The sequence below is a fragment of the Platalea leucorodia genome, assembly GCF_965183815.1.
Source record: "Platalea leucorodia genome assembly, chromosome: 18".
In the NCBI taxonomy this organism is placed as follows: Eukaryota; Metazoa; Chordata; class Aves; order Pelecaniformes; family Threskiornithidae; genus Platalea; species Platalea leucorodia.
In genome coordinates this window covers 8,236,694-8,262,066 of record NC_138840.1, presented here as the reverse complement: position 1 = coordinate 8,262,066, position 25,373 = coordinate 8,236,694, and the positions used below count along the sequence as shown (strand labels likewise).

The 25,373-nt window shown below is 60.2% G+C and overlaps 3 protein-coding genes across 8 annotated transcripts; 1 reads left to right on the top strand and 2 right to left on the bottom strand.

Annotated features, from left to right (window-relative positions):
- Window positions 1-5,761: 5,761 nt before the first annotated feature.
- Window positions 5,762-7,128, bottom strand: NDUFS5 (NADH:ubiquinone oxidoreductase subunit S5). The gene is made up of 2 exons (XM_082329458.1): window positions 6,793-7,128; window positions 5,762-6,061 (listed from the first exon to the last, which is right to left on the bottom strand). Exons 1-2 carry the CDS (start codon window positions 7,006-7,008, stop codon window positions 5,957-5,959), a joined length of 321 nt encoding a protein of 106 aa, XP_082185584.1. The 5' UTR covers window positions 7,009-7,128; the 3' UTR covers window positions 5,762-5,956.
- A 768-nt stretch (window positions 7,129-7,896) lies between these two features.
- On the bottom strand, window positions 7,897-16,432 carry AZIN2 (antizyme inhibitor 2). 5 transcript variants are annotated; one of them, XM_082329503.1, is made up of 11 exons: window positions 16,345-16,432; window positions 13,936-14,369; window positions 11,822-11,988; window positions 11,550-11,723; window positions 10,590-10,762; window positions 10,357-10,488; window positions 9,838-10,003; window positions 9,554-9,716; window positions 9,170-9,282; window positions 8,676-8,890; window positions 7,897-8,265 (listed from the first exon to the last, which is right to left on the bottom strand). In XM_082329503.1, exons 2-11 carry the CDS (start codon window positions 14,195-14,197, stop codon window positions 8,124-8,126), a joined length of 1,707 nt encoding a protein of 568 aa, XP_082185629.1. In that variant the 5' UTR covers window positions 14,198-14,369; window positions 16,345-16,432; the 3' UTR covers window positions 7,897-8,123. The 5 variants fall into 5 exon arrangements, 4 of the variants coding, with proteins under 4 accessions (XP_082185629.1, XP_082185628.1, XP_082185631.1 ...); XM_082329502.1 differs by lacking the exon at window positions 16,345-16,432 and adding an exon at window positions 15,007-15,380; XM_082329505.1 differs by lacking the exon at window positions 16,345-16,432 and adding an exon at window positions 13,160-13,274 and having other exon boundaries at window positions 13,936-14,024.
- On the top strand, window positions 15,690-23,181 carry AK2 (adenylate kinase 2). Of its 2 annotated transcripts, XM_082329507.1 has the most exons (7): window positions 15,690-15,828; window positions 16,368-16,493; window positions 18,383-18,493; window positions 18,602-18,696; window positions 19,403-19,475; window positions 20,070-20,265; window positions 22,360-23,181. In XM_082329507.1, the coding sequence occupies exons 1-7, from the start codon at window positions 15,712-15,714 to the stop codon at window positions 22,365-22,367; spliced, it is 726 nt and encodes a 241-aa protein (XP_082185633.1). In that variant the 5' UTR covers window positions 15,690-15,711; the 3' UTR covers window positions 22,368-23,181. The 2 variants fall into 2 exon arrangements, with proteins under 2 accessions (XP_082185633.1, XP_082185632.1); XM_082329506.1 differs by lacking the exon at window positions 22,360-23,181 and having other exon boundaries at window positions 20,070-20,977.
- Window positions 23,182-25,373: the final 2,192 nt, after the last annotated feature.

Sequence of the window (25,373 nt, the reverse complement as noted above, 5' to 3'; positions counted from 1 at the left end):
CCGCACCCCCATTGCACAGGGGGTCCCCCCAAACCACCCAGCAGCTCCCCACACCCCACCCAGCCCCCCCCCCGGCACCCCACTCCCAGCACCCCCCCGCTCCACCCCATCCTCTGGATCCCTCCAGGCCCAGGGTAATGAGAGCACCCATCGATTGGGGCCCGCAGCCGCGGCGGGAGCACGGGGTGAGGGGACACGAGCAGGGCGCGGGGGGACGTGAGCAGGGGCAGGCGTGGAAGGGGCCGGAGGGCTGCGCTGGGAAAGCCCTGGGCCACCCGGGGTCTCACCTGTGGGGCGGCGAGGCATCCCAGCCCCGGCCCGGGCAGCGCCGGCAGCAGCCGTGGCGCAGGCAGGGTCACCAGCAGCAGCCCGAAGGGGTGGCTGAGCTGCAGGACAACCCCAGCCGCTTGGCAGGAGTGAAGCAGGATAAACCGCTCCGGCTGACGGCAGATCCAGCCGCCCCGCACCGACGGCGGGACCCAGCGAGCAGCAGCGCCGTGCCACAGCCCCGGGCCAGCGCGGCTGCTCCCACGGCGTCGCAGGCGGCCGGGCCAAGCCCGTCGCCCCAGTCCTCCCGGGGTCTTGGCACAGCCGGCTGCCTCGTGGGCATCTCTCCCCCACCAGTTTTCAGATTTCATCCCAACGAGTCCCTCTGCTTCCCAGCGGCTGTTTCCTCGAGTCCCTCCAGCGAAGGAGTGGGACACAGCGGAGGTCACGGCACGGGGTGTGGTGACACTCTGCTCCTGGACACCTGGGATGCGGCTGTTCAAGAGCACGTGTTGCCCTGCAGCCCTGCCTGGGCGCAGCCGGGACGGGGAGAGCCGCGCAGGAGGACGCACTCGGCCAAAACCCGCCCGGCTGTGGGTGCGCGGTGGGATGTATCGAGCCCGCAGATGCAGCGGCCGAGGCCTCGCGGACATGAGCACTGGCTGGTGACGAGGGCATGAGCTCCCCGGACCCAGGAGCCCCAATACCGCTGCGGCCGGGCCAGAATAAAGGGTATACTGGAAAATGGAGTCCTCGTGGGCCGGCCCCAGCCCCGCCGCCCCAGTGCCAGCCCCGCCGCCCCGGCACTGCTTTCTCTTCTCTCCCCCCGTGCAGGTCTCGCACCGCTTGAGCGGGTGGTCAGGGCTGTACTGGGCACTGGCGGACAAATGCAGCCGCTGCGCTCAAGTGGGGGCTGTGGGTCCCAGCGCCACGAGGGACCCCAAAATCCACAAGAGCCGGGGAGCGGGGAGGGCTCGTCCCACCGGAGCCCGTGGCCCCAGACGCGTTGGGAGGAAGAAAGCGCCTGAAGAGCCAGACGCTGTTCGTGCCGTTCCCAAAGCTCCCGGACGGGTTGGGCGGCTCAGCCGCGTGTTTGCGACGCGCGAAGGTCCTCGGCTGACGGCCCCGCGAGCCCGGCCGCGGCGAGCCCGGCCTCCGGCGCGCAGCGGGGCGATGGCCGCGACGCCCCCGCTCCCACCCACCGCGGCCGGGCGCCGCTCGCCCTCGGGGCATAGGCACACGATTCACCGCGCAGCTGGCTGCGGGGTGACGCGTCCCTTCGTCACCCCGCGCTCGGTGCCACCGGCCGGGCTCCGGCCTCGCGGTGCCCTCAGAGCAAACCCGGCCGATTTGAACCACGTCAAACCGTGGAGGAGCGAGGGCGGCCGGGAGACGGTGCCTGTTCCAGCCTGCGCGGATTTCACACCCAAAACACCTTTCCAGAAATCCCTCACGGCGCCCGGCGGCGCTGGATTATTTGCGCTACGAATCTGGGTTAAGATGGTGCCTTGTTTTGCCTACGTGGGGACGGGGCATCGTTATTTCAGGAGGCGGGGGGAGGCGGGCGGGGGGAGGCCTCCCTAAATCATTTCATCTCCCCATCCCTGCGCCTCGCAGCAGGACCGCGGGGACCCCCCTCCCTGCCGGGGCCCTGCGGACGCCCGCCCGTGGGTGCTGAGCCCCTGGGGTCCCGCTCAGCATCCACGGGGGCACGGGGAGGCTCCCGGGCCGTGGCTGTGCCGGTGCAAATCATCCGGCACCCGGCTCTGCCCCAGTATCTGTCCCCTCTCCCTCATTAAAGCCTTCGCCCGAGCCCGCAGATGAAATCTGCCTTTCCCTTGACTTTTGATAAATTATTCATCTCCCGAGAGCTGTTTATTCCGCCTCTCCGAGGCAGAGAGGAGCTGCAGATGCTGCTGGAGGCTCCCGGCACGGCCGGGGCTGCGGGAGCTGCAGGAGGTGGGGGCTCACCCGCTCCCCGGACCCCAGCTCCCGCTCCCGGGTGGCCGAGTGTTGTAGGAAAACGGGAATGGGGGAGCTGGGGGGAGGGAAGCCGCTGGGAAAGCAGCCGGTGAGCGATGCAAGCGCTGCCCGCGCCGGCTCCTGCCCGGCCGAGGCTGTGCCGGCGGCAGAAGCGGCTCCCCGGCGGAGACCTCTCACCCAGCCGGGACGTGGCTTCACCCCGTGCCAAAAAAACGCCAAAAAAGCAAACAGTGAAATATAAATTTGGATCTACTGCCCGCTGGAAATGAATCTTGTTCAGGGCTCCATGGTGAACTACATTCAGAAGCTGAGGATGCTCCAAATCCCTTTTGCCCGGGGGAACTCGGGATGATCAGACCCATTTTCAATCGCTGCTGCTCGGCCGGAGCCTCGGCCGCGGTCTCCTCCCGTCAGAGCTGGGAGGCGTTTTATTTTCTCTCTCCATGAATTCGATCGTTTTCATCAGGTCTTTGGTTATTTTCCTTATTGGCTGAAATTTCTGATAGAGCTTTTAACTACGACAAATAGAGCCGCTCCTCCCAGTCCCTGCTATTTCACCGCTTGCCCTTGGCTGTGTTAACATCTATCGCCAGAACAATTAGATTTCGGATGGATCTAAAGAGCCACTCGGGAGGCAGAAGTGTTTAGATATATTTCAGTATTTCCTCCGACGTCTGGACAGCTTGATGAGATGAGTCACTCTCGACACCAGCAAGTTGCCGGGCTTTTTGCTGAGCCCTTTTTTTTTTTTCCCCCTCTGCCTGGAAAAGCAACCCTTCCCTTTCACAGCCTTTTGGGTTTTTTGGCAAACCAGCGATTCCCGGGAGCGTGCCAGCCCTCGCAGCCTGCTCGCCAGGGCTTCGCAACGCCGCCCGGTTAACGACCGTCGCAGTCGAGCTGCCACCAAGAAGAGTCGGCGTTGGCGAGGCCGGCCCTGCAAACTGCTGCCTCCCCGAAGCGTAACGCCTCCTGGGAAAGGGGAGGGTAATTAATCGTCATCCCTAACGAGCGATTGCAACGGAGGGGGTGCAGGCACGGCGCGGGGGCTCCCCCCGGATTTGACCTCCCGCCTGGCCCCGCTCCCCAAATTTCCACCCTTGGTTGAAAGCCAGGGGCTGACAGCGGGCGAAGGGCGGCCCGGCTCGGTGGGGAAACGGCTCCCGGTGCCCCAGGGCACAGGGCGCTTTCTGGTGGTGCCGTGTTGGCCCCCGTGCAGTCCCCGGGCCCCCTCCGCCCCCTCCCCGGAGCCCCCCGGGCGGCTCTCCGCAGCCGACGGCTCACGCGGCGGCGTTCGCTTTCCATCCCCAGCCACGGTTTTCCCTCTCTGTTCATCGTTTATTCGTTCTGAGGGCCGGGAGCCGCGCAGGGCGTTTTCACCTGAAACCGGTCACATTTCCGCCCGTTTCTTCACACCGCTCTCGCATCTGCCCGGTGTTTCCCTCCGCTGCTGCCCGGGGAGCTCCCCCTCGCCTGTTTTTATAGCCAAAACGCCGTAATCCACCGGAGCGCCGGCATCGTTACGTAAGTTTTCCTCTGCTGAAACTAATCGCCACCAAACAGTTTTCATATTTGAAAGCGCCAAACAAAATCCCTGAGGATTATCAGCCCGTTACAGACAGGGAGAGCAGCTCCCCGTCTCCGGGAACCGGGGCCTCATCGCAGCCGGACCCGGATTTCGGGGCTCTCGGATGCTGCCTGTCCCTGCCAGGGAGAAACGTGGCTCCGTCCCACGCGCCGGGATGACTGCAGCCGTGAATTAGCTCGAGCGGAGGGAACCCATCTGGGCCGTAGTAATTGATCCATCTGGGCCTGGGGGAAGGGAGAAAGCTCCCGGCAGCGCTCGGAAAGGCCGGATCGGAGGGAGCTGTGGGAGAGGAGCTCAACGGGGAGCAGCAGAAAACCTGCGAGACCGTCGCTGCCACAGCCCGCGCGGAACCGGGGTGAAAACTGGGGAAGTTTCTTCCATTTTGTTCAATCACGTGCAAATAACGAAACGCTCCTGGTTCGGGTCCCTACCCCGGGCACCCCGCGACGGCACAGGGGCAGGGCAGAGAGCCCCAAAAACACAGCACCCACGTGGCGCATCCTATCCGAGGGGTCTGCGCCCCCAGTCAGGGCTCTGTGAGCCACCCCCCGAGGGCTCCCCGTGCCCACCGAGGGCTCCGGGCCCCCAGGAGCTCAAAGCGGCGGCAGCTCCCTCCCTGCGGGCAGGGGAGGGGTCCCAGCCGGGAGTCTGGGCTTTCACTCCTGTCACAGGCGATATTTTAATTTCACAGGCTATCCTGTTAGGCGGTATTTTAATTTGAACCCCCCAAATTTCAGGCACGCGCTATCTAAACACAGGCCGCTCATCGAACCAGCTCTTCTCCCCCACCCAGTTAATCATTTGCCAGGCGTTTGGCGAAAGAGGAGGTCTGCCACGGCCGCCTCCGGCCCTCGAGAGGGGACAGCTCTTCTCTTTGGAGACAAACGCAGAGGCGGGCACCCAAGCACTGCCGATCCACGGACAAAGGCAGCGGCAGGAGTTAAGGACCTCAAGCGGGAGCAACAGCCCCGCGCGGCACAGCTCGGCGAGGGGCAGCGGCCGCCTCCGCCTGCCGGAGGTTACACTGCGCTCAGGTCAGCGTTTATCATCCCGGCGTGGGGATTTGCGAGGATCAGGAACCTCACAGGCTCCACCTGCATCAAAGATTAAGCATTAAACCCACAGTCATCGGTATTAAAAACGTGGATTAAAGCGCAGATCTGTCCCCTCTCTGCTTCCAGGTACTCACCTACTTTAATGCTGTTACAAAACGGTGCTGGATTTGGAGGGGACGGGGGGAAAGACCCCCTTGGGAAGGGAGGGGCAGCAGCTGCGCCCGCGGGGCCCCGCGCCGAGGGAGAAACCGCCCCGGCCGCGCCAGGGCCGCCCGCTGGCCGCCGTCAGCAGGGCCCAGCGCAGAGCTCAATGGATCCCGCTGACAGGCGGCATTTCCGAGCAAAGCCCCCAGCGGGGAGATCTGCCTCCGAGGCACCGAAAGGGCAGGAGAGAAACAGAATCCATCCGCTACCGCTCTGAATCCGGGCAGAAGCGAGTTGTTTTAGCCAGGTTTTCACCTCACACACCGCTACCGCCAGCTGGGGAGTACCTGCGAACAGCCCAGCACACACCAGTCCCGCGGGCTGGCTGTAAATTGAGATGAAGTTTCGCAGGGTAAGCTTGGATAGGGTTTTGGTTTGTTTTTTTTTTATTTAACTCTTTCAGGTCATTCCTCCTGTTCCAGCAGCGATTGCCGCCGGGGCGGCCTGCCCGCAGGTCAGCGGGAGGGACGGGCTGCAAGCACCAAGGGACGGCCGGCGGCACCAGCTCCCTCCAGCTCCAGGAGCGTTTCACCTCCTGGAGGGCGCGTCCCCAGCACCGCTGCGGTGTTTTAGCATGTCTCAAAAGCTCCCCCGGCAGCGCTGCTACAGAGAGAGACCCTCAAGCCACGCTTTACTCAGGGAAAAAAAAGACAAGACAGAGCCAAACGCTGTTCCGAAGGAGACATTTACTCGCCCAAGCGGTGCCCGGTGCGGTGTCATTCCGCTTCAGCAGGGGCAGGGCCCCCACGCAGACCCCACCCCACCGCTACAGCGTCACCCGGTTGTGCCGCGGGTTTTCTTCCGAGAGGAATTCCAGGACAACGACTCCACAGGTGACCGACGGCCCCACGTCCCCCGCGAATCAAGGCCGCGGCTCCTCTTTGCCCTTGTGGTAGTCAGGCGGCGTGTACTTCCCTTCCTTGATCATCTTGTCCCTCTGCTCGAGGATGGTTCTCAGCCGCATGGCCTGGCAAAGCGCACACAGGGGCGGGGCAGAGACACCGCGGGGCGGCAGCAGTCAGGGAAGCGCTGAGGTGGTCCCCAGCGCAGGTCCCGGCAGCCCCCCAGGAGCCGCGGGCATGCGGCACCCGCGCTAACCCTGCCCGCGGGGTCCTCCCACACCCGAGACGTGGGTTCGCGCCTTCTGCCAAAGGCTTTGGGGCTTTCAGGCTCTTCCATCGCGTTTTACTACCAAGGACAATCGGGTTTTCAGCCACAGCTGACCCGGTTGTATTTTCTCCCGTGGCTGCTGCAGCTGAGAGCTGCCCGTAGCTGCTGCTGGTGAGGAGGAGGAGGAGGAGGAGGAGGGCCATGCAGGCAGGGAGGAAGGGACTGCGGAGGACTCGGCCCTGCCGCTACCACAGCCCCCGCCGCCCCGCGGGGAAGGGGCTGCCGCAGGGCCAGGCCCCCGCTGGTGCTGGGTAGGGCCCGCTGCCGGCCGAGCCGCGGTGCCGGGGGCTCCAGGTGCCATCGAGGCAGGGCCCTCGATGACCAGAAAACCCCCGGCAGCGCTCCCCACCCCGACCCCCTCCCCAGCCCGGCCAGGAGCCCCCAGACCTTCTCAAGAGCTTGGCCTGGGCCCTCAGCACTCCCTCCCCAGCGCCGCAGGTGCTCCCAGCCCCCGCCCCAGCCGCCCCAGTGCCCCCCCGGTCTGGTCCGGGCCCCCCCGAGCCCGCACCCCGCCCCGGCGGCCCTCACCAGCTTGGTGCGGTGCATGCACTCCATGAAATCCTCGTACTCGGGCTGGCACTCGCGGCGGGCGCGGGTCTGGCCCAGGCCGTGCCCGCACTCCACCCACTCCCGCTCGAAGGCGTGACAGGCCCCGGCCTTGCCGTAGGGCTGCCGCATGCTCTGCCGCAGCAGCCACCGGTCCACATCGATGCCCAGCTGCCGCTGCAACTCCCAGAACGGCATGATTCCGCGCTTAGTCGCGATACGGACACTGTCACGACACGGACACCCCCAGGGCCGGCCCCGCCGCCGTCCTTCACCGGCCTTTCACGACGCCGCCCGCCGTCAAGCGCAACCGCCGCCGCGACACCCACGTCGCGCTTTGCGGCTGGGCGACTCCGGCGGAGCCAGAGAGACGAGCGGCACGAGCGGCACGAGCGGCACGAGCGACCCTCGCCGCCGCAGCGCCCCCTGGCGGGGCGGAGGGGAGGCCGCCCGCCGCGCCCCAGCGCCCCCTGGCGGCCGCTCCCGAGGCTCCCCCAGTACTCCCAGCGTCCTCCCAGTACTCCCAGTGCCTTCCCAGGGCTCCCAGTGTCCCCTCCCAGTGCTCCCCCGACCAATAACCCCCAGTGTCCCATTACTCCCAGTACCCCCCACCCCCATGCTTCAGGGTCCTCCCAGTGCCCCCCAGTTGCCCCAGTCCCTGCCTTTCAGGGTCTCGTAGCGTCCCCGTTCTTTGGCTTTCCGGCCTCCCGGTCCCCAGCTCCCCCCGCCGCAGCGCTGTACCCGGGCGGGACCCCCCGCACGCGCCCCAGGGGCTGGGGGCTTCGTTAGGGCTGACGAGGGCTCGGGGACCGGGGGGACGCTGCCAGGCCAGAACCCCCCCCCCATTCCATACCCCCTGAAATCCCAGGGTCTCCGCGGATGCCTGAACAGCGTCCAAGGCTTGGGTGAGCCACCTTCCCTAACGAGCAAAGCCTCGTTAGGCAGCTAACTGCTTATCACACCGATTCTCCGCCGCCTCCGGCGCAGGGCGGGGAGGAAGAGCCGGGGGCTTCCTCGTACAAAACCCCGAGCCGCGCTGGACAACCGTTTATTACCATAACTCTTAAAAAAAAACCCAGCCCAAACCTGCTCGGCACCAGCCACCCCCTCGCCAAACCCCTTCAGCAGCCACGCGACACCGCCCGGGCAGGAGGAACGGGATTTATGGTGCATACTTCAAAGCCCTCGCCCGTGGGTCGCCCGTGGGTGCCCTGGGAGAGCGGAGCGGGGCGATGCTGGCGGCAGGTTGGGCGGGAGGCGTTGCCGCAGCCCGGCCGCCGCGGGACCTTTACCCCCCGGGGTAGCGGCACAGCTCAGATGATGCTGGCCGGAGCGAAGACCGGGGTGACGCAGAGCGTCTCCGCCATCTCCCAGCCGCAGGAGAGCGGGGCGCAGACGCTCTCGCGGTCGTCTTCTGTTTGCGGCGGCTTTCCCTGGAAGAGCTGGACGGCTTTCCTGCAAGTGGGAGACACCGGAGGGGGAGCGAAGGGGAGCAACCCCTCCCGAAATGCCACAGGATGGGCCCGGGGAAGGGGGAGCTCAGGGGATCTCACGTCCCCCAGAGCAACAGCCCGGTCTGCGTGGCCAGAGCTGAGCTGCCCGTGGCTTTAAAGACGACCTTTAAAGGTCCCTTCGATCCAAAAGCATTCTATGATTCCCCAGTCAAAAACTGGCTCAAGTTTGTCAATGTTTAAAAAAATGGGAGTTTTACCCCTGACGCCAGGTTTTTACCCTGAATCTCCAGATTCTGGGACTCAGATGTGAGCCTCTCCCTTGGGCAAAGAGCCCAGCTGGAGGGAAAAGCAGCCCCTCCCACGGGACGCAGCCCTCTCCCCCTGCCCCGCTCCCGCAGGACCGTCTCTTACCAGGCCACGCGGGACATGGCGTAGGTGATCTGTGGCTGGGGACACCCCTCAAGCAGGGACGAGGTTGAGATGGTGTAGGCACCCATGTCTTCAAAAATCAACCAGTCCCCGACCTGCAGCTCAGGCAGCTCCAGGCCGTCGGCAATGCGGTCCTCTGCCTGTCCGGGGGGGCCCCGGAGGCTGCTGCTGCGCGAGGGGCGGTCTGCGCAGGGTTTCTGCGGCGGAGAGACGGAGCAGCCGCAGGGGATGAGGATGCACCGGTGCCCGGTGACCTGCCTTGCCTCCACCCGCCCTGAAGGTCCGACCCCGGGAGCCCACGGGCTCGCTACAGCCCTCCTGCTCCACCACCGCAGCCTCTTCCCCATGGCCTCTGCTCTCCTCCGGCACGGAGCCTGGGGCCAGCCACCGCGCGAGGGAGGGCAGGGCCGGCGGAGGCGACGGGACGCAACGCAAGGGATCCGCTGGGTTCTCCTCAAACCGGGCCGGAGCCTCACCTTGTGCAGCTGAGGTCTGGGGCAGGGGCTGTCAAACAGGAGGCAGCTGAAGGTGCCGTAGATGCCATCGCTGAGGTGATACACAAGGCTCTTCTTCCCACCAGAGTCTTCCTCTTCGGGGAGAGCAGCGAGAGGGCTCAGGCACACGGGCGGGCCCGTCCCACCATCCCACCATCCCACCATCCCACCGTCCCACCATCCCACCGTCCCACCATCCCACCGTCCCACCATCCCACCATCCCACCGTCCCACCGTCCCACCGTCCCACCGTCCCACCGTCCCACCATCCCACCATCCCACCATCCCACCGTCCCACCGTCCCACCATCCCACCGTCCCACCATCCCACCGTCCCACCATCCCACCGTCCCACCGTCCCACCTACCGTCAGAGCCGGGCTGCTCCGCGGGAACCTCTTCCATGGCAGCGATGCTGGCAGCGAAGGTGAAGGCGGAGTTGACGTAGTATCGCCCAGGTCTCACAACGATCTCCACCCCGCAGCCGTCTGGGAAATACAAGTCCAAGGCAGAGTTTATCACGGCAGCTATCTGGATGGGAAGAAGATGTTCCCTCTCGGTTAGCTCGGTCCCTCTGCAGGGAGCCAGACCCAGGGGAGACCCTCCGGCCTCGCTCTCTGCCTGCTGAGTGCAGGCATCAGGAGCCGTGTACCTCTTCAAACCGGGCTCTGGTGTCCTCGGTGCCGGGGAATCCCCCTCCGATGTCCAGGAGGTGCATCTGGTAGCCCAGCTCTGTGCCCATCTCAAAGGCCAGCTGCGCCGCGGCCACGGACTGAGCGAAGGCCTGGGGCTCCAGGCCACAGCTCCCAAGGTGAAAGCTGAGGGCACAGTCCCTGTTTCAGCAGGGTTTGCCCGTCCCCAGAGGGCAGCGAGGGGACACGGCACTGGGATTATCAGTCACTGGGGGCAGCTCTTGCTTCCCACACCCCACCCCGAGTGAGACTGCCTGGCCGGCCCCGCAGAGCCCCCCAGACCCTCTCTGAGGGCCAAACCTGCCCCAAATCGGTTCCAACAAGGGTCAGCCTCCCCAGGTCCCAGCCTCCACCTCACTCCCAGCCAGAGCAGCCGGTGGCTCCGTGGACCCCTGCGTTGCTCCAGCAAGGCGGAGCTCCCCACAGTCCCCTCCAACATGGGCTGAGCACCCCTATGGAAGAAAGACCGTGCGCTGTACCTGATGCCAACTACCTCCACAGCCTGCTCCTTCGCTGTCTCTAGCAGGTGCCGGCAGGACTTGAGCGTGGTCCCGAACGTCATGCTCGGATGGGCAGAGGGGCTGGAGTCAGCAGCAATACCCAACAACATCCTGCAGAGCAAAGCCACGGTGTTGAGGGGTCTTCAGGCCCTCTGTCACCTGGCAGCCATCTCCCCAGCCCCTACCGCGGCCCCCCGCTGCCAGACACCCACCTGGCATGAGGGTGGCTCCTGGCCACCTTGCTCAGCTCCACCTCGTTGTCGAAGGTCATCAGCTGCACGCCGTGGCTGGCTGCGTATTTGATGTGGGCAACCTGCTTGCAGGGGCTGCTGTAGAAGATCTTGTCAGCCGGGACTCCGATGCTTTGAACCCGTGCAATCTCTGCCTGCAGGGAAACGGCACGCGTGTAGGCAGGTCCCCGGGACCGGCGCTGCCCGTGCCCGGCCACGATCGGTCCTGAGCCTCGGCCAGCTTGCAGCATTGCAAAGGGCAAACCGCCAGCATTGCAGCCTGGGCTTTTCCAGGGAAAATCCGCAAGAGCTCAAAGGGATCACAGTGGACTTTTTCCTGGCAGAGGTGAGTTGCGGCAAGATGTTTACAAGCAACATGAGACCAGGAGGAGAGGAAAACAAGTGGGTTTAGCAGGCGTGGGTTTGGTGCGTGTGTCCCATGTGAGCTGCAGCGAGGGTTACGGCTGCGGCGCTGGTCTGAGCTGTCACGACTCTTGGCACTTTCTCCTCCTGGTAACCCGTCCTATTTAACTACGTACAAGTAAGTGACTTAACTTTGGATCCTCCCTGGGAATCTGGCTGTGAGTAAATGAGAAGCGGGAGGGAGCAGGGAGCTTTAGGCTCAGCCTGAAAGCCCCCGAGAGCTGGACGGCTGTGGCAGTGGCACCCCAGGGATGTGCCTTGCCACCAGCCAAGCCTGCCACCCAGGACACCAGTGCCAGTGACAGGAACGTCTGTCAAAGGGAACAAGCCTGAGTCACCAGACAAGAGAGGACGGGGATTTCTGGGCTGTGTTGGGAGGGTTTTGACAGCAGAGGGAGACTCTTGCCCCTGTAAATGTCCATGTAATGAGTGGAAACTTGGGAAAGGAGGGTGAGCTCTGCCGCTCTCCCACAAATGCCCAAAGGATGCTCATCCCGAGCTGTCCTCCCACGACCCTACCTTGTTGGTACAGGCAAAGCCTGCCCCCAGCTCAGCCAGCAGCCGTATCACTCCGTCACTGCCGTTGCACTTCACCGGGAAGTAGGGTTTCACACGGGGCAAGGCCTTCAGGAAACGCAGGTGTTTCTTCACGATGTCCCCAAGGTCTGCCACGAAGAAGGCTTGCTGGTCGCTCTAGGAGAAAGCCGGAGTGAGCAACAGCCGCCTCCCCACGACCGCCGCTGCCAAGGGAGTGTTGGCTGCCGGGGAGCAGCAGAGCTGCCAGCCCTCACCGCCGGGCACAGCTCCATGAGGAGGTTCTCCAGGAGGTCTCTGGTGGTGAAGCCCTCCTCCACCATCGTGAAGTTGGATTCGTTCAAGTACCCATTCATGGCCAAGGTGTGATAACAGTCGTTTAAAGCCTCCTCGAGTAGAGTACAGCCTCTAAGTGTGCAACACACTGGAAAAAGAAAGGGAATATTAGAGGCAGCGCCCAGAAGCTCCGCCAGCCTACACCACCCAGCCTGCACCCCGAGGTGCTCCCCGTCCCTCCCACGGGCCGTACACGGCAGCGCTGCCCTGGGCAGAGCTCTCTGCTGCTCTCCTCCAAACCAGCGCCTCAGCTGAGAGCCCTACTGTGGGTTAAAGCATCTTCTCCAGGGGGAGGAGACACATTTCTCTGCAGCTCAGAGCTTTGTTTTGGCACGCAGCAGCCCTGCCTTCTTCAGCAGCAGTTCAGGCACCAGCACAGCTAACAACAAAGCCAACTTCACTGCAAAGCGGATGGCCTGTATAAGCCAGAACGTGTCCCTTCACGCTCGGACACGTAGCTAGATCTGCTGTATGTCGCACGGGGTGAAGTTCCCTTGTGGTTTTCAAATAGCTGAAGTCTCAGGGACCCACCTTCCCAGGCACACAAGCCCCATGAAAAAGAAGGCATCTTTAAAGAGCACGGCACGGGCCGCTCGCTGATGCCGGCTGACCTGGGGATGGTCTGGATCCGCGCCGTGGTTCCAGTTTCACATCTCTCCCGTGACACAGGGAGGACAAGTTGAGCTGCACGGTGTTTCCTGACTCACACACTTAGCAGAGCTTTAGCTTTAAGCTCGCACGCTTAGCTTTAACAATCTCCTCCCCTGGTTCCAGCCCATCCCATAACCCAAGGAGCTGAAAACCTAGCACGAGCTCACAGGAAACATTTCCACGCCAATAACCCAGGTCTAGCGCCAGGGCTCTTACGGGAACATGGTCCCTCTGATCTGAAGTGAGTGGCAGAGAGAGGTTTCCTTTCTCAGAGCTGCCCACCACCTCCTCCTCTGCAGAGACCTCCTTACGACATTTCGGATGGGCACTAGGAGAAAGACCACGCTGAGCCCGGAACGGCGGGGTGTTGTAATGCATTGAGCAAGCACCACCAGTGACCTCCAGAGATGGGGAACGGGGAGAAAAACTGGGTTTTGAAGCTCTTAAAGCTTCATACTTGGGAAAGGAGAGCGACTCCTCCAGCCTTACCCTTCGCTCCCCAAAGACATCACTAACCAGCACGCAGCCCAGAAACGATGAGCAATTAAGTGGGTCATTCCTGCCAGCCCTGGGCAAACGTGCCCCAGCCTCGGACATCCCCTCCTTACCCGGGTCCAACGCCTCCCCCCCGGGTGGCTAGGCCTGCTGCCAGGGGGGCCCCCCGAGGAACGCCGAGCTCCCGCAGCACCCCGAGGCGTAGCTGTCGCTGGGGCTCCGAGGTCTCTGGGGAGAGGCAGTGCGAGGGGTTAGCGAGGGAGAGGGGCACTGACGGCAGGATGCCCCCCACCCACCATTCCCAAAACTCAGGATCTACAGGCATCCCGCATCGGCCCCCTCCTCACTGTGCCAGGCAAGCCAGCTTCCCCAGCAGCCCCCCGCAGTCCCCCCCACCCCGTTACCTTAGAAATCATTTAAACAGATTATGCCCATGGGTCTCCGAAGAGAATGAACTGGCCCCAGCAGCGGCTGTTGGTCCTGCCCCAGTTCCCTGCCTGCCCCAGCCCCTGGACCAGCTATCCCTGCGGGGGGGGGGGGGGGGCTCTGCACCCCTTGTATCCCAGCACCCCCCTCCCTGCTCTGCCTCACAACCGTGGCCATGGCAACCAAACCCAGCCATCCCATTGGCTGAGCTGCCTCCGAGCATCCTTCATCCCTTTCGGGGAATGCTCCCCCCCCTCGCCCACCCCCTCCCAGGGCTGGGGCTGCCCCCCAGCAGCCACCCCAGGTTCTCACCGAGTCCCCGCCGCGCCGGCAGCTCATCCCCAGCCTGACAGGGCAGAGCGCCGCGAGCCTGCCCGCCGCCCGGCCCCAGTGCCACGGTGCTCGTGGCTGCGCGTGCATCGCGCGCGCAGGAACCCTCGGGGGGGAAGAGTGCCAAAAATACCTGTGAAATACTGCTGCCAGGGAGACGAGGCTGCCTGCAGACTAAAGGCTGAGCAGCGCCTCTTTGGCTGGGGAGGCAGTCGGGAAGACGTCAGGGCCTGATTCTGCCCGGGTTGTGCTGCTGCCCGTTTCAGTGGGTTCCCCAGCAGCAGATCCAGCTCTGCCGTAGGTGCAGAGGCCCCGTCTGGTCGATCAGTCCTGTCTTTGCCTGCATTTGTGCTTTGCCTGCATTTCTGCACTTGGAAACGGTTCCACTGCACCATCCCACAAACACCACAGGCTGAGCAGGGGATTTTTTTCTTCTTCTTGTTAATTTGCGATCTCTGGTGTCGCTGAGGAGACAACGTTCTGCGCGTGGAGGGGTAGCTGCCCCCGCTGAGGAGGTGAGCGGGACCGACTTATCCTGGGCGCCTGTATTCAACACCGTGGTCTTGGCTTTGAGAGGAGAAACAGAAACAGAAATAGCACTTTTCACTTAGTGTGTTTCTGCACTACCTTAATATCGGTGTACCTCCACAGCTAGTACTACCACCTAGCCCTAGGTAAACACAGAGGTCTCCTGAAGCGCCTGATCCCCCATTTAATAAACTGAATTTGGCCACCAATAATGTCTCTGATAAACACAAGACGGACAATGCAGCCAGTCTTGGGAGTGTTGCTGGAACCAAAGGATGCTTTGCAGCTGCTGTGAATGTGTCACGTAAGGGATGTGATACCAAGTTTCACAGGAATTAAATATATAGAGATCTGTACTATTTATAACTATCTTATACATCTAAGCCCTTCCCACAGAGGATCTCATGATTATCATTAAATCTGTTATCAAATAGCAATTTTTTTTTAATTGCTTAAATATTTTGTTCAATAACTGGATTGGATATCTTGGGGTTTTGTTCCTATCAGCTGATTTTCATCTGCTTGTGGAAAAATGCAATTAGTGCCAAAGACAGAGACGGTTGGTTGCAATATATTCTTTGCTGGTCCCTTCAGAAAAAAAAAAGTCTTAAATTTCTATTTTCTTTTTTTAATTAGAAAGTCTAATCAGAAAATTTAGTTTGTCTTTCCCACTTACTTTACAAGCCACGGACTCTCCTGGCAACCAGGGCCGAGGAAGCTTTTGTCTCCTGTGAGATCCTGGCCTGTTCTCCCGCCGCTCCGGCCCAGCACCCAGCCCTGCCTTGTGCTGTGCAGGACGGCGGGGAGCCGCGCCGAGAGCACCGCGCTGGGCGGAAGGCAGGGCGGCACGGGGTCTCGGCACCGTGGTGCGGAGCGCCGCAGTGCCCACCGGCTTCTGGACGCGCCCAGCAGTGCCGCGACGCGCAGCCCATGCAGTGCAGCGGGGCCAGCACAGCCCACGCAGGGGCCGGTAGCCCACGCAGCGCCGGGGCAAGCACAGGCGGTGCCGCCTAGCCCCGCCCACACACCATAGCCCCGCCCGCTTCACAATTAACCACGCCTTCTTCCTCAATAACCCCGCCTACTCCCTCAGTAACCCCGCCTGCTACATGCGAAACCCCGCCCTCTCACTGATAAACCACGCCCACCCCATGCGAAACCCCGCCCGTTCCCTGAGAAACCCCGCCCATTCCCCCGCGAACCCCCACTCACTCCCCGCGAAACCCCGCCCACTCCCCGCGAAACCCCGCCCACTCCCCGCGAAACCCCGCCCACTCCCCGCGAAACCCCGCCCGCTCGGAGCGTGGCCCCGCCCACGAGGCGCGCGGCGCCGGCGGCCCCGCCCATTGGCCGCGGGGCGGGCGCGCAGTCGGCGGCGGCCATGGCTCCGAGCGCGCAGGCGGGGGGCGGCGGCGGCGGGCAGGCCCCGGGCCCGGGGCTCCGGCAGGGCATCCGCGCCGTCCTGCTGGGGCCGCCCGGCGCCGGCAAGGGCACGCAGGTGAGGGGGCACCGGGGCGAGGCGAGGCGGGGTCTTTCCCTGGGGGGTCGCGGGCGTCTTGGGTCGCCTCTCCCGAGAGCGGCCGGCGGGACCGGGCCGCCCGGCTCTCCCCACCCGCGGGCCCGGCGTCTGAGCCCCCGCCTGGAGGGACGCGGGTGTCCGACCTTCCTTTCCCCGGCGAGGGACTGGGGCGTGCGGCCTGCCCCGCTCCGGAGGGCCCCCGGCCTCCCTCCCCCGGGGGTTCGGGCATCCGGACCCGCCGCCCCCAGGGACCCGGGGCCCTTCGTCGCGGATCCCCTCCCTAGGGCCGGCCGCGGGGCTCCGGTGCCCTGGCCCCGCTCCCGGAGCACCCGGCCCTCGGGGCTGTGTGCCGGGCCCTGCCACGTGTTGGCCGGTCACAGGCCGTCCCGCTGCTGCCGGTGGGGGCAAGGCCCCAGCGGGGCGGGGGGTCCAAGCCCCGGCTCGGCCTCAGCCCTCCCGGCGGTCCCGGCTCTGAAACCCTCCCGGCGAGCTCACCTCGCGTCTGTCCTCTCCCGCAGGCTCCCAAGCTGGCCGAGACCTACTGCGTCTGCCACCTGGCAACCGGGGACATGCTGCGGGCCATGGTGGCCTCGGGGTCCGAGCTGGGCAAGCGGCTGAAAGAGACGATGGATGCGGGGAAGCTGGTGGGTAGTGGGGAGATGCGCTGGGAGGGGAGACGGTCTGGCAGCACCGGGCTTGAGAGCAGCCAAAATTCACCTCTTAATTAGAAGCCTCGGTGACAAAAGATAATTAGTGGAGGAAGGGCAGATTGTAGGGTGAAGGCAGGGGTGGGGGTTCTCCTTCTCATTGTCCTGCAGGAGAAACGTCCTATACAAATATGGTTGCTCTTCAAAATTACTCCATGCTTACCCGCAGCCTCTCTGTCCCTGGGCTGGCGCTTTCCACCACGGTGCTTTTACGTTCACGGCGTGCGGTCCAGGTTGTGGCTCCTGAACGCTGCGGTGAAGGCTTGTCCTTGGAGCTGCAGGACGTTGCAGCCATGCTTCGCGGCTCTTGTGTCTCTTGACATAATGCCTGGACCCCTGTGGGGTGGAAGAGTTTGTTCAGAGGGTTCATCTACATCCCAACTCTTGCATAAATGCTTGTAACTGTAAGGTGAAAATAGACTTAGGGGTGTTGCTGGGGTAGTTACAGTGGGCGCTGTGTAATGCTGTGTGAAAGAGAGACTTTGGATCCCCAAGAGACAAGAGTTAGGACCTCTGACACATTCATTTTCTCAGGATCTAATTATCTTGCCAAAATGACTGAAATATCTTGGGGAAACTTGAAGGATGGCAAATTGCAGCGACTTGCCCCAAAGCGAAGCAGTGCGGGGCAGATCTCGGGCATCGCTGCTGGCTGTCATGGGCTTGTAACGCTCCACGGAGAATCTGCAGGCCCCGGGTGGCAAGAGCGACGTGGCTTATCTCCAGCTTTCACTCAAAGCTTGCATTGCAACACCGAGCCTGCAATATCCCAGCTGGTTATGAAAGATAGGGACGTTATCTGGCAAGGCTGGCGGTATCTGCCACGTGCGTGCAGCAGCCGGCACCGGGCTGCTCCGCAGGTACGTCCTCGCAACGTACTCTGGCTCTGTGATAACCCAGCTGGGAGCACAGCAGCGTTCGGAGCCTGGGATGGGTTTTTATGCTCGATTATGAAGCAGGACGCTTTTCTCCAAAAGGGGTAATCAGGAAAGCACAGAAGTGACTTGTTGCTTCACCCAAACTGCCTCCCGCCCGTACGCTTCCCGCGCCAGGGCTCTTATTTACGTGTGCTGTGACAGTCTGGTCCCCGATGCTGCTGGGTCCCAGCTGTGTGTGCTGGAGAAAACAGCGCTGCTGAGGAGAACCGCTCTTGAATAAACAGCTATTGTTGGGGCTGCAGCATCTGTCAGTACTGTCCAGATGCTGCAGTGTAGAAAAGGCACTAATCCCAGCAGTATGCTGAGATCGTGATATGGGAAAAACCATCCAGCGAGGCCAGAGCTCGTCAGCAGCTACTGGGCATTTACCTTCACGCAAGGTTTACGAGAGTCAATGAGCAACTCTGCCCTTCCTGGCCAGGCCTGCCTGCTGAGGGGGATGTGTGGGTGAAGGTACAAAGTAACAGGAAATAAAGGTTATGTCGATATCTTTCTTTTTTTTAAAACCCATTCACAACACAAAATAATCTAGGGAGTTTGTCTTCAAGCTGGCGGTCTCCCTTGAAATACAGCAACCTTTGTAACAGTGAGGTTACAGCGCTGGTCCAAGTCCCTGCGCGGGCTGGAGTGTCCCTGGCGTGAAATGTCTCGTTAGCCACGTCTTAGTGTTGACACCCATGGCAGGGAGTGCTTCCCTGACGTGGGCAGGCCTGAACACGCAGCTTTCGCCCTGTTACCAGCAGCGCCCTGCGCTGTGGCTGCTGCCTCTGGGACCGGGGACAGCTGTAAAACGGGTCTGATGCAGCCTGGGCGCTGGCCTGAGGCCAGCGGCTATGTGTAAAATCGGGGTGTCCCTCCTGACCGTGCGCCCGTCTCTCCTCTCCGCAGGTGAGCGACGAGATGGTGGTGGAGCTGATTGAGAACAACCTCGACTCCCCTCCCTGCAAGAACGGCTTCCTCCTGGATGGCTTCCCCCGCACGGTGAAGCAGGCCGAAATGGTACGTGAGCTCCTGTTCAGGGACTGCTCTGGCATCTCCCCCTTCCCTGGAGACAGGGGACCCTTGGCTGTGCCTCTGCCCCTCTCAGCTGGGTGTTTTCTGTTGCAGCTGGATGAGCTCCTGGAGAAGAGGAGAGAGAAGCTGGACTCTGTCATTGAGTTCAGCATCCCTGACTCCTTGCTCATCCGGAGAATCACTGGACGGTAATTCTTCTCTTCCAAACACACAGTGCACGGCGTGGGGTTTCCTAGTTTAGGGGAGAGCATCCTAATTTTGGATCCTCGTGTCGTTCTCGCAGTGTTTAGGGCTAGCTGCGGTGCTGGTCTGTATTAGATTTCTGCTCTGTTCGAGCCTTCCTGCCCTGATCCCTTCCTTGCTCTCCCATACCTGGGCCAGCCTCGAACAGAGCCCCTTCGTCACCTTATAAATAGGGGTTGCCGATAGGAATCGGCATCCTCGGTGACCCAGTTCAGGCTTTAAGCCTGCTGTCTGACAGCTAATGTCTTCGTGCTCTTGCTTCTCTGGAGCTGTTGCTGCTCCCTGACGCAGGGCGTTGCATACGTGTTCGGGCGCTGCTGACCGCCCTGTCCAGGGTCAGTTGTGGTCGTGCAGGCACCCAGACGTCTCCCCGTGTTTGCTGTTGCGCTGTGTCACCCTCGCGCCTCCAGGAGCTAGCTCCCTTCCCCAGTAAAGCATAAAGTAAAGATCCCTCCTCCATCTTGTAGCGCAGCTGCTTTTTTCAAGTGCCTAAAGAGGCCCTTGGTACAGAAATAGCTAGAAGATATTTTTCTTAATAGAGAGAGGCTAATCGGGTTGCTATTGCAGATGTTTCTGTGCTGATGAGTGGCAGGTTCAGGAGACCTTGTCCTGGCACCGGGCTACTTTGCTGACACTTGCCTTCTGTCTTAGGCTGATTCACCCAGCGAGCGGCCGCTCTTATCACGAGGAGTTCAGACCCCCGAAAGAGCACATGAAGGACGATGTATGTGAGCTCCCAAGGCCACAGCTTACGTTGCTTTGGGTTTAGCTGATGCTTTGCAGCATCCCTGGAAAAACTCATTTCTTTCCTTCTCTCGTACCTTCTGTCCTGGCTTTCTGGGGAGCGTGGGGAACTGCCTGGGCAGCCTGAGCCGACGGCACTGCGGGGAGCGAGGCCTGGAGGGATGAGTGAAGGGCATGGCCGTTCTGCAGAGCCGGCCCGGGCTCTGCCAGCCTCAGAACTTGCTGGACTCTGTCCATAGCTGAAGTTGCGGTGGGTTGTGACTGGCTTCCCTCCTGGGGAGCAACTGTAGCTGGTGTCTGCTCTCGAGGCTCCTTGGGCTGCTTTTAGCAAGCAGAGTGGTGTGTGGGGAAAGACCACGCTGGTGAATCCTTCTCTCTTCAGTGACTGCTCTGGGACTCGTTTCGGCTGCCCTGGGTTCGCTGTGCTCTCCCCTGCGGACCTGGGGATCGCCTCTGCAGCTTCACGTTGTAGCCTGTCTTGGAGGAGGGGAGCAGGGGTTGTCAGAGCTGCGGAGAGAAGGGGGGAGCGTGCCAGGCTGCAGCTAGCTGGAGACTGTCCCCTTGCTTCTCCCAGGTCACTGGAGAGCCCCTGATCCGCCGTTCGGACGATAACGAAACAGCCTTGAAAACCCGCCTGAAGGCCTATCACACGCAGACCTCTCCCCTGGTCTCCTACTACAGCAAGCGAGGGATCCATACGGCGGTGGATGCCTCCCAGTCTCCCGACGTGGTGTTTGCTAGCATCCTGGCAGCCTTCTCGAGAGCAACATGTAAAGACCTGGTTATGTTCATTTAGGGCTCCGTCCCAGGACGGAGCTCTCCCTTTTCTCTCTCTCTGTCTCTCCATCTCTGTCTCTGTCTCTCTGGGGCCAGGGAGGGTGAAGAGCTAAGCAGAGTAGAAGAGGAGGGGACAAGATGATGCAGCCCAAGGCAGGGCTGTGCTAATTCTCTATTAAACAAGCTGTTAACGGTCTCTATCTCGGTATATGTGAATGTCAGTCTGTCTGCTGGAGATTTGGCCCCTAGAGGTCGCAGCGAGCCCGAGCACCGGCTGCCAGAAATGGGGTTTGCACCCCTTTGGGTCCAAAGGCTTTTGTTCCATTCTAGAGCTGTAGCTCCCTGGAAGGAGCTGTACTTTCGGCTCCTCCTGGCCGCCCCACAGGGGACTAGCAGAAGGTTGGAGACCAGGACTGAGCAGCGGGGGGAAGGACCTTCACAGGGCGCCGGAGAGGTGCTGCTCTGTCGGCTGCAGGGAATGAAACACGGGGTTGCCTGTGGGAAGCATGTGAAAGGCTGTGTGCGTGTCGGCCGTGGGAGGGACAGCTTGGCTGCGCGCGTGAGCGTGGCCTGCTGCTGCTCGGGGCTGGGTGAGAGCTTGTTCTCGGGGTGTGTGTGTTATTCTCTGTGGGATGGCAGGTTACCTGGGAGCACAGCCTGTCTTCATCCCGTTCTGATGGGGCTTGTGGGGCAGAAGGAGGGTGGGTGAGAGCTGGGGGCTTTCAGCCTCTCCTCATTTGGGGGCCCCAATATAGCAAATATTAGTGATATATTTTTTTTTAACAACATGAAGTCTCTAGTCAGTCTGACAGTTACTGTGTGTGGCAAGTTGGGATCTCCTGAGGACAAGAAAAAGACTTGGGTTTTCTCTCTTCACTCTTCCCTTGGCTTTGGCCAAGGAGATGAAGATGTGTTGAGCTTCTCCTGATCCCAAAGTCTAAATAAAGCCTTATTGCAATACAAATGATTTTTCAAGGCCTGAGAGACAGCATTATTAACCACTGGCTTCATGTGCCCTTGAACCAACCACCTTCGTTATGAGATCATGGAAATGTACCTGTTTCTTGAGCAAATCGAACAGTTCTGTCAGGCTTTCCGTTTGAGGACACCATGTGGTTAGTGCCCCGGCTTCCCGGGGCCATTACACTGCGAATGGGGACCCTGCAAGGCTGGTGGTGACCTTCGCCCGTGCGGGATTCCAGCCCTTCCTAGAGGACTTTGCTGTAAATGCAGATCAGTCCAGATGAAACTTTGTCCTTTGGCCTTCCATGTATGTTTACTGACTCAGTGTTATTGAGTACCCTCCTCCTTTGAGGAGATGGCCTGTCTCCCTCCTGTGCACTGAGCTGTTGCAGGCTGCGTGTCCAGAGCAGATGCTTAATCTTCAGGAATCTCTTGCTCTTTTTCTTGAAAATTTCTCTTTTGTCTGAAAATAGCTCTCTGTCCTCGTACGTCCTTTCCAGGGAAATAACCTCCCTTCCAGCAAACTGGAAATAACACCAGGAACTGAAAGCAGTTGACCTGTTGCTCTTGAAAGCACGTGACTGCGGGGAGAGAGGGTTTGAAAGTAAACGGTGCTGGTTTCGTCAGCAGCCTGCAGTCCCCTGAGATCCCCCAGATGGCCGTTGCCTTGTTGATCGTTTCTGGCTTTCCTGTGAAAGGGCAGCCCCGGCGCGTGGCGTCGGCGTGCTGGGAGGTCGGGATAGCGTTTAGCATAGGACTGCCGTGTGCCAGGGTAGCGGAGAGGAAAGTGTGTTAGAGCTGCCCCGGCATCTCGATGACACTAAAGAAATTCTGAGTGGAAGCAGCTTTTATGTTGGCATCTCGAGAGAGTCAGAGGAGAGCTGCAGCCCCGTGCGTGCTGCCCTAACGGCAGGAGGGGTTCCCGGCCAGTTGGTGTTCCTGGATTTGGTTGAGGTTTTACTCCACAGCAAGAACATTGTGCTCTTCCACTCTCCGTTCCTTTTCCCCTGTGTGCTCACTTTGCATCCAGCTCGCCAGCCTTTTTCTGCCATAAACCATAATTAATTTTGTTTTTTGTTTTTTTTCCCCTAAATCTATTTTTTCTTTGTTCCCATTTATTCCAGCTGAGTGACTCGCGAACCGGATGAGAGACCACCAAACGCTGCACGCTCTGCTACATCACCCATTGCAGCCCTCCCCTGGGTGCAGGGGAGGCAGGGAGGGCGGCTGGGAGGGGGTTACGATTGATGGGAGGGGAAGAAGGAGGTGGTAGACAAGGGGCTTGGGGGCTGATTTGGTTGGTTTTTGTTTGGATTTCTTATTCAGCAGAATCATTGTGAAGAGGAGATGGCCTTCTCCTTAGAAATCACAGTTTGGGGAGGGAAAACAATTGTACAGAGTGAAACATCTCCGCCAGTGATCGGACACAGGTCCGTGACCTGTTAGGAGGGTAGGGCTAGATGCTGTTCCAGGCTTCTCCAGGACTTTCAGGGCTTGTCTCGTGGGCTCTTGGTACTCTGAGGCCACTGCAAGGTTTGCTGTGATTTTTCTAAAGTTGCTTCCTGTCAGCGAGGACCAAAATGAACAAGTGACTCATCATTTCTGAAATGGAAAGGAAAAAAACACGCCATGGTCTTTTCCTGGAAGTTTTGTTTTTCTTGTTCTGCTGCATTCCTAAACCCCGGCACAGAGACTTCTCCAGGTTTCTCTGCTGCTGAACAGAGGGGCTGCGGCTCTAGTCCAAGCCTGCCTTACTTGGCAACGGGGTGGCTTTTCTGTGATCTCGACCAAGCTGGAATTCACACAATTCTGCAGAAATGCAAAAGAGACTTTCTTAATTGACTGCAAAAATAACACTTAATTGGGTTTTTTTGCATTTCTTTTTAGATCAAATGGTGCCTTGTCTAACCTCTGAATCAATAATAAAATAACCCCTTTACATTTTGTATCTGTTGCTGTGTCCTCTTTGACCTGCAGACAGCGTGGAAGACGAGAGGAGGCAGATGACAGCAGAGCCGACTAACAATTGAGCTGGGTGGATCCTCGGGCCTGATCCTATCGCAAGGATGTTGTTCTGTGCAGTTGAAAATGTGGCTTGTAATTCCTTTTCTCTCTTCTCCTTGCCGAGTGTGTCCCAGTGCTTTATATCGCCATAGCAATGGTGTCTTTTGCTGCTTTTCTCTCTTCTGTTTCTTCCTGCGTGATGCTGAAAGCACTGAGCCCCTGGGTATCCTGACCCTTCCTGGTCAGAGCTCCTTTCAGGAATTTGAAGGGATGTAATTCCTAGCCTTTCCCCCTCCCTTCCCATCGCTAGCATGTGGAGGAGCTGATGTTGTTTCCTTCTGTCCTGCAGTAACGGGAAGCCACATATTGTGTCTTCTGTTTCTGCTCCTTTGCTTTCTGCCTTTCGTAGCCTCCCTCCCTCCCCACCCCACCGGTGCCTCTCCTTAGCTACGCAGGGCAAAATCTCTCACGCAAGAAACGAGAGCATCTCCTGGCCTCCCTTTATCCTGCCTCCCCAGGGACCCTGGCTCCCTGAGGTATCCCAGAGGAAAGCTGTTCGTGAGGTGCTGATGGAGGGTCGTTGTTTTTCCGCAACGCCCTTGGTACCCCCCCTTGCAGCCCTGCTTCTGTTCGGGGCTTTGCTTTAGGCACCGTGGCGAGGCACCAGAAAGGGTCAGGCTGCGTATGCCCATTTCCTCCAGAAATGCCTGCTTTCTTCAGCATAATCGGGCACTCTCACTCCTCTGCCATTCAGTCTCCCTGCGCTTTGGTGTTTTTATTACCTCTCTGTACCTCCGATTAGCATTCTCTCTCTTTTGAAGGCAAGCTTGTGCCTCTCTGGCGTTTGTGGTGTTCTTCCCTTGTTTCTTTTGATGATGGATGTTAAACTATGCTCTGCCTTGTTGTTTGGGATTCTGTCCTCTACTACTTGCCTGCTGTTGTTTTAAAAACCTGTCCTGCCTGCTCCTCCTGGCTTTCTGGTACGTGGGATGGAGAAGTCTTGGCTCCTCTGAGCTGGGCTTCTTCTGTTTGATCCTTACTTAAGTGTGGAGCGTGAAATGAGTTGTTGGGGTGCTGTGGGAAAGGCTGCTGCGGGGAGGCTGTTTCGCTCAAGCCTGTGTCCTCTGTAGTTGGATCTGTTCTGTGACCTGTCTCTGTCACGTTGACCTTGAATGTGTTCCACAGCACGCGATGCTCTGCAGGTGCTGTAAATTCCTTCTGTTCAATGATTTCACTCCAGCAAGCTGCTTATCAGGCACTCTTTTGAAAACTGTGTTCAGAATTTCATACACACAATTATTCAGCAACTATAAAAGGGGAAAATTCCTATTTATAGCACAAGGACCAGCATCAAATAGGACACTGAATTCTCACTGATAGAGGAAGTGACCTGTTCTCTAATGCAGCAATATTTCTGCTGAAAAGAAACAGCATCTTGGATGGGGGGAGGGATGAAAAGCCCTGGGCCATCTCTTTCCATTAAGAATGTGCTGCAGTCCTAAAAATACAGTATCTGCCCTTCTCCCTTCCTGGTGAAACCATCTGCGAAAGAGAGATTGCAGCAAAACCTTTCACTGTGGATTTGCGGTTAGTAATAATGAGTCCAGTGCCTCCTGATGGTCTGGTTTGGAGCCGGTCTTAAGTTTCTGATCGATACCTGATCTCTGATCTTGACCTGGGAGCGAGGAGAAGTCACTACAGAGCGCCTGCTGTGGGCAAGTAGCACAAATCCCTTGTCTGTAGAGTTTGTACGATCACAGTACACATGTGCACAGTCCTGAGATGGAGCAGGTGGGGCTGAGGAACAAAGAACTGGCTGAGAGGGAGGAATGGAGGGGATGGAAAGGTGCAAGAGTGCTGGGGACGCGGGTGGTAACTGCTGCGGAGAAGGTGAGTGCCTGTTTTGTCTGAGCCTGCTTCCCATGACTGCCTCTGCTCTCCCTTCCCTTCCAGGTACGTTGAGCCACGGCTTCCCCCAAGGCCATCGCTGGCCTTTGTCTGCCGCCGTTCCCTGTTGTCACCCTGTCCTTCCCGTGGTCTCCAGGCTCTTTAGGAAGAGCTGCAGTGGGTGATACCAAGCGAGGCCCTGGGAGGTGGAGGACCAGAGGATGGGATTCCCTCTCCTGTCGCTGTG